The 10521-nt window shown below is 40.2% G+C and overlaps 1 protein-coding gene across 1 annotated transcript; it reads right to left on the bottom strand.

The window, feature by feature from the left end:
• Positions 1-1822: 1822 nt before the first annotated feature.
• LOC145433887 (uncharacterized) lies at positions 1823-8841 on the bottom strand. Its single transcript, XM_080311140.1, has 15 exons — positions 8833-8841; positions 7994-8194; positions 7868-7924; positions 7625-7654; positions 7516-7566; positions 7089-7190; positions 6969-7025; positions 6086-6752; positions 5906-6010; positions 5269-5406; positions 3372-3406; positions 3125-3155; positions 2845-3009; positions 2421-2547; positions 1823-1924 (listed from the first exon to the last, which is right to left on the bottom strand). Exons 1-14 carry the CDS (start codon positions 8839-8841, stop codon positions 2423-2425), a joined length of 1773 nt encoding a protein of 590 aa, XP_080167266.1. The 3' UTR covers positions 1823-1924; positions 2421-2422.
• Positions 8842-10521: the final 1680 nt, after the last annotated feature.

Raw genomic sequence — 10521 nt, 5'->3', positions numbered from 1 at the left:
CTATCATTCATTCCCACCTACAGTATGGTATTATAGTTTGGGGATCTGCTACCAAAACCCTACTGAACCAGCTGCAGGTGATCCAGAACAAAGCTCTAAGAGCAATTGCCAGAATACCCCTCTATAGTCGACTTAATCCATATTACAAAAAATTGCGTATCCTCAGAATTAGTGATATCTATATCTTTGAACTGGCCAAAGTGATGTATAAAATCAATCAGCTGCAAGTCCCCGTCTCTCTGCAACACTATTTTCAATATTGCAGTGATGTTCATAGTCATAGCACACGGTCTGTCACGAACGCCAACTTATTCATGTCCCACTCTGACAGAGGTTTCCCTCCATTCAAACGAGCAGGTATTGATGTATGGAACAAAGAGATTCCAGCACATTTAAAAGACTCAAATTATCGTTCATTTAAGGCAGGGATGTTGGATTATCTCCTAAGTAAATACTAGTCGCACCTGAACACTATCCACTCTGAATATACCAATCTGCAACCCATATATTTGCTCCTTGTGCATATTGATACATTGGGTCTGTGTAACTGTGATATCTTCTCTTAATATTGCTGCTTCATGAATATTGCATTTTGTATGACATATTTTGTTACCCTGTTCAGTTGTCAGTTTATGACATTATTTTCTTTAGTTGTTATAGTTTGTGACGTTATTTTCTTTGAATAACCATTTACTCCGGTACCGGTTGACTCGAAGATCTTTATGATCATATCGCCGGTACCAGTCAATACCGATACCGAAGCACTGTTTGTCTGTTGCATATTTATACTTTCATTTTGCCGCCATCGGTTGACGAAATAAATCTCTCTCTCTCTTACTGGAGTATATTTGCAGTCAATTCTACTTCTACTTCAAGTAGTTTTGGGTTGCTTACGTAAGAAGTACTTCTACTGGTACTTGAGTAGATTTTTTCGTCGCTACTTCTACTTCTACTTGAGTAGCTTCCTTAACTACCTTCTTCTACTAACCACCTCTGTGATTTCAGAAACTACTCCAGGTCGTTTCGACACCTTCCTATCTTTTCATAGTATCGCAGTTCTGTGGTGTTTTGAAATGACATTAATATTTTGCTGAGCCAAAATTCTCAAAGGGGACAAAATCTCATAAGAGGTATTTGAGCGTCCTCCAAGGACACTTTCAAAAAAGAGGACAAATCCTCTCAAAAGAGGACGTATGGTAACCCTACCCTACACGCCGACGTTTTGGGTATAGTACGGGTCAAAATCCGAAGAAAGGTAACGCATGTTAAGTAGCCTAATAAATAATGGCTTGTATGTTTCAGTCGGCGACTGCAATCAGTGCGATGTGAACTCCGAATTCAGTGCAAATGTATGAAATATAAAGATTCATGGGAGTTTAAGAAACAACAGCATGGTAGTAGAGAATCTCATGTTTACTTCCCCGCAGTGGTGGCTTTTGTGGTGGGCGGTCGCCCAGGCCCCCCCTCTTCGGTTTAAGCGCTCTTTTCAAGGATTATAGTGAATAAACGTGGACATCCGTGTACCAATCAAGAAGATTATTCCGTACAGATGGGTCAATCGTCAAATCTCTGCATATCGTTAGAAAAGTCCCATATCCCGATAATCATCAAGTCTCTGCATGCGGTAAAGGTACTTAGATACAACAGCAATGGTACCGGCTAATCTGATAAACGTTAATGCCACGGAAAAGATATAACTTCCTATGCCGTCAAAATATATCAGCTGGCACACTACAGCCCAGCAATGTCCAAGCAGCAAAAAATTCCTATAAGCAAAAAAACACCTGGTAACACTCATTACTCTGGCTACGTCAGGGCTGAACAAGTTTTTTAATACATTTTATTACTTGGCAAAATAGCAATACAAAGAAATAAGGTGAAATTGGTAACGTCGTCCGCTGCACTTAGAAGATGAATTTCGATTCTAAAAACAAGAGAACGATATTGAAGCAACGTTACCGATAATGATTTGCCGGTAGAATAGAACTGATTTGAGCGTTTTTAAGTTTTACAAATATCGTTATCATTTCAAAAGACCCCACACGATTACGATAGTGAGGTAGGAAATGAGCCAAAATGCCTTGGGTGTCTCCAATTAATTCATTCAGATTAAATTAGGCGCTAAGATGCAACTTTCAATTTCGACACACGCCTACTCACACTACTTCTTAATGTATGCAACGCCTCAACCAAATCTACCTTTAAATCCTACTTAATTGAGTTCTAGTCAAATCTTTCATTTTCTTCTTAGACACTTGAAGCAGTTTTGCTGTGCTGAGAATAGCTACCTCTACTTATTTATAATTAAGCATAATTTTATTGCAATACTTTTGCTTCTACTTGAGTAGCAACAGCGACTGCCTTGATCACTTCTGTATAAGATTGTTATCTCAGTATTGAAATTTCAGCGTAAAACTTACAGTCATGTTACTGTCGCTTCGTGCAACCCTTTCATAACTTTGGCAGCGGTAACGACAGCATATTCGTCAATAGATAACTTGGTTTTCTTTATCGCAGATTTGATGTCTATATCAGGAACGATTTTGCCTGAGATTATACATAGATTTTACAAAGGGAACAATTATTACACTAAAATACGATATTTCGTTTGCAGAACATTCTATTCTATTATTTTTCGATTACGACATAGCGTTACGTAGGACAGTCAAAATCCGAGGAATTTACACAATTCGTAATGGTATTCAAACATATGTTGTTCATGCGATTAGTTGATTCCAAATTCCAAATATTTGGTCAAAAAAGTGTGCAGCGTTTCGTAATAAAACAAATAGAATTAAAAAATATCAGGGCAATTTCGAAGCCACTGCGCCGATATCATCTTACATGTACTGCCAGGTATACTGGGATAAAACCAGGCGTTATAGTCCCATAACATGCTCCATCCTTTGAGTGCGCCCATCTTGCATTTGTCGCAAGTTTTCAGGAAGTCATGAAGCTGCATTCTTTCCGAGCACTTCAGAACATTGCTAGGTATGTCAATGTTCAGACCTGTGGTAAGGGAAGTCGAAATAGTTAAATTTGCGTCAACCAATTCCGGGGACGGAGATTACTACGGATTCCGTTTTTCAAAATGAATAGCTCACGAAAACAACAATATACATACGTGTGTGATAACAGTCCCTTGAGCTGTGCTTCTGAAAGGCAAAATTATAGCAATATTACATCCATACATCACAACAATGGAATTCATATTAGCCTAGTTATGAGAATTTATATATAATTTCGTCCAAAATCGTTCAAGATCATTACCGACACCTAATAAGTTATGATTTGTCAGATGTTTTGAAATCGAATGCAAATTGTTTCTGCAAGTCGGAAATCACAAAATACATAAAAGAATTTAATCTTACCGATGCGTAAGACTTCTTATATTCCCGTCCTTGGCCTGTAACAAAAGGATGCACAGTAGGGTTGTCCATAATTTGGAAAATCTTACAAATCCTCGGTTGTAATGTCTTATTCGATAGATTATTGATGAAAAACGACACTGAGCCTGAAAGAAGCTCACAGAAAGGCCGTTAAGATTTCGTGCAAAGCGTTTGAAACTAGCTGCCGAAGAATGGGCGTGCCACCGACCATAGAACGGCGAGAAGACTAGTAATCAAGAAACCACGGCTCTTGATTGGATAATCGGCTATGCTTCAATGACCACGTCAGCAGCAGCTTGTCGATTTGGTGAACAAGGAGTCTGCTACTGGCGGCGATTCTGAAAGCGCATTGTATGTAGGTTGACAGATAATGATTTAGGATTGATTAAGGGTATGTTGAGGTACGAAATACATGATGAACAAACAACAGCTGCTTCACAAAAACGTCTAAAGCATGACTGCTTTATTGTGAAAGAAACCGCCGTAGCCTATATGCCTTGTTTTCAACGAGGGAAAGCATAGGCGCTTATGCAAGTGGCGACGGATTCCTAGTTTCAGAAATAATATATCATTATTGAATACAAAGATAAAGCTTAACAATGACACTATAGTTTGTGTGATCTCATTGGGCTCAGGTTGTAGTACATAGTTGAAGTTTTGAAAGCTCTAAGGGTCGGCTGAATCAGCGGGTTATGCTTGGTACTTGTCAGATGCTTGCATCAAACTGTATTCACTTGCAAGTGTTGTCAGAGTCCTTGAAGATGACGCAGAAAAGAGGCGTAAAAGTAAGCACATAATATGCTGGATATGATATGTCAAATTCCTTAATAATCGCGCAGAAAAGGGGTGTAAAGGTAAACACAGACAATGCTGCATAGTGCATAGTATCCAGCATAGTTTGCATATCATATTAAGCAGGGCCTGTGCTTGCATTTAAACCTCGTTTCTGCGACATCATTAGGGACTTTGAAAACATTTACAAGTGAATTCAATTTGCTGCAAACATCTGATGAGTGCTAAGCCTAACCGTCTGATTCAGCCGATCGCTAAAGCATTCAAAACTTCAACTATGTACTGCAACCTGAGCCCAATAAGATCACCTAACTTATAGTGTCATTGTTAAGCTTTATCTTTGCATTCAATAATGATATATTATTTCTGAAACTAGGAATCCGTCGCCACTTGCATAAGCGCCTATGCTTTCCCTCGTTGAAAACAAGGCATATAGGCTACAGCGGTTTCCTTCACAATGAAGCAGTCATGCTTTAGACGTTTTTGTGAAGCAGCTGTTGTTTGTACATCATGTATTTCGTACCTCAAGATACCTTGAATTAATCCTAAATCATTATCTGTCAACCTACATACAATGCGCTTTCAGAATCGCCGCCAGTAGCAGACTCCTTGTTCACCTAATCAGCAAGCTGCTGCTGACGTGGTCATTGAAGCATAGCCGATTATCCAATCAAGAGCCGTGGTTTCTTGATTACTAGTCTTCTCGCCGTTCTATGGTCGGTGACACGCCCATTCTTCGGCAGCTACTTTCAAACGCTTTGCACGAAATCTTAACGGCCTTTCTGTGAGCTTCTTTCAGGCTCAGTGTCGTTTTTTATCAATAATCTATCGAATAAGACATTACAACCGAGGATTTGTAAGATTTTCCAAATTATGGACAACCCTAATGCACAGTTACAGTAAGTATAGAGCAGGAGGAATCACCAGACTATAAACTATTCCAGATGACGAAAACCATGCAAAAATAACCGACGACCAATATAGAACACGGAAGTACTCGAGGATAATGTGTTATTTTCAAGTAGATATGAGCAAGTACCAACACTTATTTTATAACAACATCCTCATAAACTGGGCTTATACTTACTATAGCACATTTGCTTCGCAATGACAAGTTTAATCCCAGTCTTGATGGTAGCAATCAATCGTTCTTCAAATTCTCCATGCTCAAACACCTTCAAAGGTTCCACTGGAGTGTAAGAAACTTCGGTATTTGAAGGCAGCACTGTAACACCAAATCATAGGTTTAGAACGAAATTGTAATAAAAATCGAATTACGAATTACTACTGTATCACAGAAAGTGTACGCGTTAATAAGTTTTTAAGAGCCAATTCAAGGACATCGATGGTGCAGTGATAGGCTTTAGTCTGTTTTCACCTATCCAAATGTGCTCTGTATAGGGAAACATTTGAGCTATACAGCCTGCCTGGACCTGGGCTCATCTGCCGATTCAACCTCTCATGAAGGTGGTCTGATTCCCTACTTTTTGCTACACAAAATTAAGTATGCCAATATTCGCATTTCTAAATCAAAACTGTCGAAGTAGAAATAGTGTACGTACAAAACTACTCTACTAATTGCTGCAAATAGATATGAACTGCTTTCAGTACTGGATTTCGTGCGATAAAGATATGTCGAGCTCAATAAGGGGGCAGTGACTCGAAAAATTTTGAGCCGGCCGATCTAGACATTGGCGATAAAGACGGTGCAAATCAAAACATACCGGGATCCTTACTCCATTCCCAAGCCCTGCGGGAGGAGTTTGGGTCTTGCGGCCTGGAACACTCTTTCTTATTATGACCGCTGAGTTTCTTTTTTGATCTGGAGCCTGCGCAGGAACAAAAATCGTAAGTAGGAAAAATAACTAAAAATCGACGCAGGGTCTATAGTCCAAAAGTCTCACCATCCGTAAGGCCGAGCCACTCCACCGGCACTTTGCTTCGTCGTTTCTCTTGCCGCATCAGCTTATGTTCCATCCTGCACAAAGATTGATGAATCTCGACGTGCTTGGATTCCGATTCTTCGTCAACTTCAGATTCTTTCTTCTCTCGCTTCTCTCTCTCTTTACGCCGCCGTGCCGCGGCCTTTTCGATTCTCTCCTTCCTTTCGCGCCGTTCTTTCTCGGCCTCTCTCTTTTCTTCGAGCTCCTTCTTCATCTCTTTTTCTTGCTTCCTTCTCTCTTTTCCCTCCTGTTTCTTTTGCTCTTTCGCCTTCTCCTTTTCTATCTCTTGCTCTATTTTCATTTTCTTTTTATCTTCCTTGTCTTGGGCGCGGAGAAATTCTTCCACTTTCCGCCAGCCAGCCTTCCTTCCCTCGCTGTTCATTTTCTTCAGACGTCTTTGCTTTTTCTTCTCCGATTTTTGCTGATATTTCACAAAGTCACTTTCCTCTTTCGTCTTAATTGATTCGGCTGTTTTGGTGTGATTGATTTTTTTCAGAGCTTTGTTCAGCGCCTTTTTCAAGTCCTTTCCAGACATGGACTGATATTTTCCCTCATTTTCCTTCGCGGGTTTATGGCTCGTCGTATTTTCTAATGTGTCGTCTTCCAACGACAAATCGCTTTGAAACTTCTGCAAATCGACAAACACAGTTAATCAAAGACTACAGCAAATGATCTCACGGACAGATTGCGCCATACGTGGTCAGTAATGAAGTACTTCTACTTTTTTAGTGTACACAAGTAGGTTTCAGTAGTATCACCAAATCAAATTTTGGTGTCATATATTGGAGTCGATATTATTCCGCGGTCCTCTCAAATTATCTCACTATTATTTCATGATACTCACATAAATTGTCTTGCAATTGGTTTCCATAAGTTCAAATACTGGACCGTACCTTTCTCTCTAAAATGAAAAAGAATATTGCTTGACAAAGCGAGCAATAAATGACAGCAACGTCTCACATACCGTATTAGATTTAGCATCGATAATTTCCTGTATTGTTATTGGTTTAGCCGGTTCAGGCTCACTCCAACATAACTGGTCGTCAGTGTCATCGTCTGTAGTATCCTGTAAAAGAGAAGAAACTGATTATATCATAAACATCCAAACCGTTAAAATAGTGGGATAGGCTGCTATGATTTGCAACTTTTTGTAATATTTCTAGCATACCAAAATCAACAATTGGGCTGTGCGAAATAAAAAAGCCAGTGAATCATTCGAGTGCTAATGGCCAATGGGAGCCTATTCCGAAGTTGATGGACAAGGATAACATTTGTATTCGTGATCGCGCAGCGATCCGCCATAGAATGAAAGATAAATATTCAACGTATCAGCATCCGAGGCAGTGAATTGACTATATCAGTATCGATGATATCAAGAGCAATAAGGTCACCTTGGATATTGCTGACGACCAAGAGCACAAGCTTTCTTTATCAGGTCGTTTCTGAAAACGGAAACACTCGTTTGCGAGAAGTCTTACAAAGGTCACATCAAACACTCACCTTCTTGTTGACGATTTCTTTATACTCGTCCTAAAAAGAGAAATAACAAATGATGAAACCTGACAAATGCGATTAGTAGACCTACACATTCAACTCCGAGTATTCTCTGGTATCATTTTCATGAAAATTTTGGGCACAATAGCATGTAAATTCAGTATAAGTATTGACCGATCAAACATGATCTGGGATCAAATCATCGTAAAAACCTTAATGTTTGAAATCTAATTCCTTTCGTTTACTTACCACAAGTTCCTTATACCTCTCCTGCATCTTTTGAAGCTGCAAACCACGCGCCTCTTTCTGTAGAAGAAGATTGCAAAAAATCGTCAATCTCTACCCCCATCTAAATCTTCAAGATATGAGCCTCACCATTTTCATTTGAAACTCCAATATCCCGAGGATCGTCGCTTCGCCTTTTGGTATCTCATCGTCGGATACCGGTTGTTTTTCGGGATCTTGAGAATCCATCTCGTTATCCCGTTTTTTGAGAGCTTTGTTTTTCGTCGTTTTTGGCTCATCATCCGACTTAAAAATGTCAGAAATATCAAACGGATCCGCGTCGGAGGCATCCTAGAATGGAACCGATTGCCGTGAGCGGATTGTGACAGAATAGAAGACAAGGCATCGTAAAGGGTGACAGATTATGTTGCTATCATCCAAAATTGGGCAACTCTAAACGGCGGACCGCGGAACAGCGGAACATGTAATACTAAACGGCGGACCGAGCGGAACTGCAGACCGAGCGGACCATAAGAAAAAAGCTCAATACTAAACGGCGGAACGAGCGGACCGCGGAACTAGCAGAACTTGCAATACTAAACGGCGGACCGAGCGGAACTGCGGACCGAGCGGACCATAACAAAATAACTCAATACTAAACGGCGGAACGAGCGGACCGCGGAACTAGCGGAACTTGCAATACTAGACAGCGGACCGAGCGGAACTGCGGACCGAGCGGACTACTACAAAGACCACAATGTAAACAGCGGACCACGGATCAGACGCAACTCGCAAATGTCACAATTCTCCTAATTTTTGAAAGGGTGCCTTCCATTTTGGCAATAAGGAGCATACCGAACATAAGGTCATCTTGTCTAGGGTAACTATGGGGTGTCTTCAAGTGTGGCAATGTAGTACCAACACACCCCAAACATACCCCAGACTTGATGTCCAGGTTGCACTGCAGTACGAACACACCTCAAACATACCTCAGACATGATGTCCGGGTTGCAACACAGTACCAACACGTTCCAAACATACCCCAAACATGATGTCCTGGTTGCAATGCAGTACTCTACGAACACACCACAAACCTGGTATATAGGCCCTAACGACTATCTCTGATCGAGGGGAAATTTCTATGTATGTTTCTACTTGAATAGCTTCTTGGAGGTACAGAACTTCAATATACAATTGAATATTTTCGACTGACACTCGTCAGGAGTAATCGTCAGCAACTAGTAGCGAATTCAAAAGAACAGCGTATATCAACAATCGTGACACAGAATTATCGGGCGGGATTATCCAACAAGTGTTTGCCAATTGCAGAATTTATGGCTTTTGATCTTGAGCGGATGAGTCAAGGGTGAGCTTTTCTCCGAGCGCGTTCTAATGAATATGCTGATTTAGGGACGTGCTTAGGGTGCTTGTAACATCATATTTTGTGATATGATTGTTGATATACTCTGTTCTTTTGAATTCTCTACTAGTTGCTGACGATTACCCCTGACGAGTGTCAGCCGAAAATATTCCGGTTCATTTCAATATAGTGCTGTAATGACTCGAGTCCCGATTTTCCGATGACTCGAGTCATTTTATGAAAATACGGAAATGACTCGACTCGACTCGAGTCAATTTGTGTATTGACTCGACTTGGACTCGAGTCATTACGCATGAATCGAACCATGTCATATGTCTCGACAATTCATTGTAATTTCGAAGAATAGTAAAGTAATCACACTATTGGGATTTCGTCTGGTACGAGTACTTGAAAATGCGACCAGAAATTGCTAAAAGTGAGCAAAATTTTTATATTATCAATGCGAACCATTCGATATCACCAAGTAGAGTTGTAAAAAGTAGGTTTAACAAGACTTCAACTGGAAACTGAGCAGTCAACACAATGACTTGGACTCGGACTCGAGTCATAATACCATGACTCGGACTCGACCCTCTGCTCGCTGACTTGGACTCGGACTTGACTCATTGGTGAATTGAAAATGACTCGACTTGACTCGAGTCAAGACTATAAAAGTGAGATTGACTTGTCACCCTGTTTCAATATGAATATACTATTTAATTGTTTCTACTTGAGTAGTAATTTTAATGAAATGTAACTAGCTAACTCTGATGCTCTCTTTTCGATGGATGTTTCCATCACGTCGGTGATGGTGCTCTTAGTCTATAGCTAAATAAGGAAAGCACTTTTTATTTTGTAACATGCCAGTAGGTTTTCATCTGCTCACTTTTTCAGTGGTCACGTTTCTGGACTATATCAAAATAAACCGTTTAATTTAAAGTTGAAATACCAACTGTTTGCTTTCTGACATGTAGTAAGTAGTTTTGTTGCTCGAACACGATAATTTGGCAAGGGAAACTTATAACAGCTTCGTATACAAATCCCAGATGGATTTTTCAATGAAAACGACGGGTCAGACGACAGCTTACCCAAATACAAATCGTGGACTGACTGAACAAATGTAATAGCAGACAAAGATGAATATGCTTGTCTCAAAGATTAAGCCATGCAGGTGTAAGTACGAACTGAACGTAAAGTGAAACTGCGAACGCCTCATTAAATCAGTGCTTGAAGATATGTCAGATTATGGATGTCACTGCTACTACGCTGGTCAACTTCCTTTATGGTTCTCACAGTCTTAGTTGAAAATGACGTAATT

Source organism: Botryllus schlosseri, chromosome 2, assembly GCF_051294905.1.
Source record: "Botryllus schlosseri isolate E-star chromosome 2, Bs_hap1, whole genome shotgun sequence".
In the NCBI taxonomy this organism is placed as follows: Eukaryota; Metazoa; Chordata; class Ascidiacea; order Stolidobranchia; family Styelidae; genus Botryllus; species Botryllus schlosseri.
The sequence above is the reverse complement of the archived record's forward strand: the minus strand, read 5'-3'. Positions and strand labels throughout refer to the sequence as shown.

Bases quoted from the DNA above. Each gene is read 5' to 3' on its own strand.
- LOC145433887 (XM_080311140.1), bottom strand. The intron at 7,026-7,088 runs GTATGTGAGACG...TTTTCATTTTAG, and splicing joins TCGATGCTAAATCTAATACG to AGAGAAAGGTACGGTCCAGT. The intron at 5,407-5,905 runs GTATGTTTTGAT...TTGGTGTTACAG, and splicing joins GGAATGGAGTAAGGATCCCG to TGCTGCCTTCAAATACCGAA.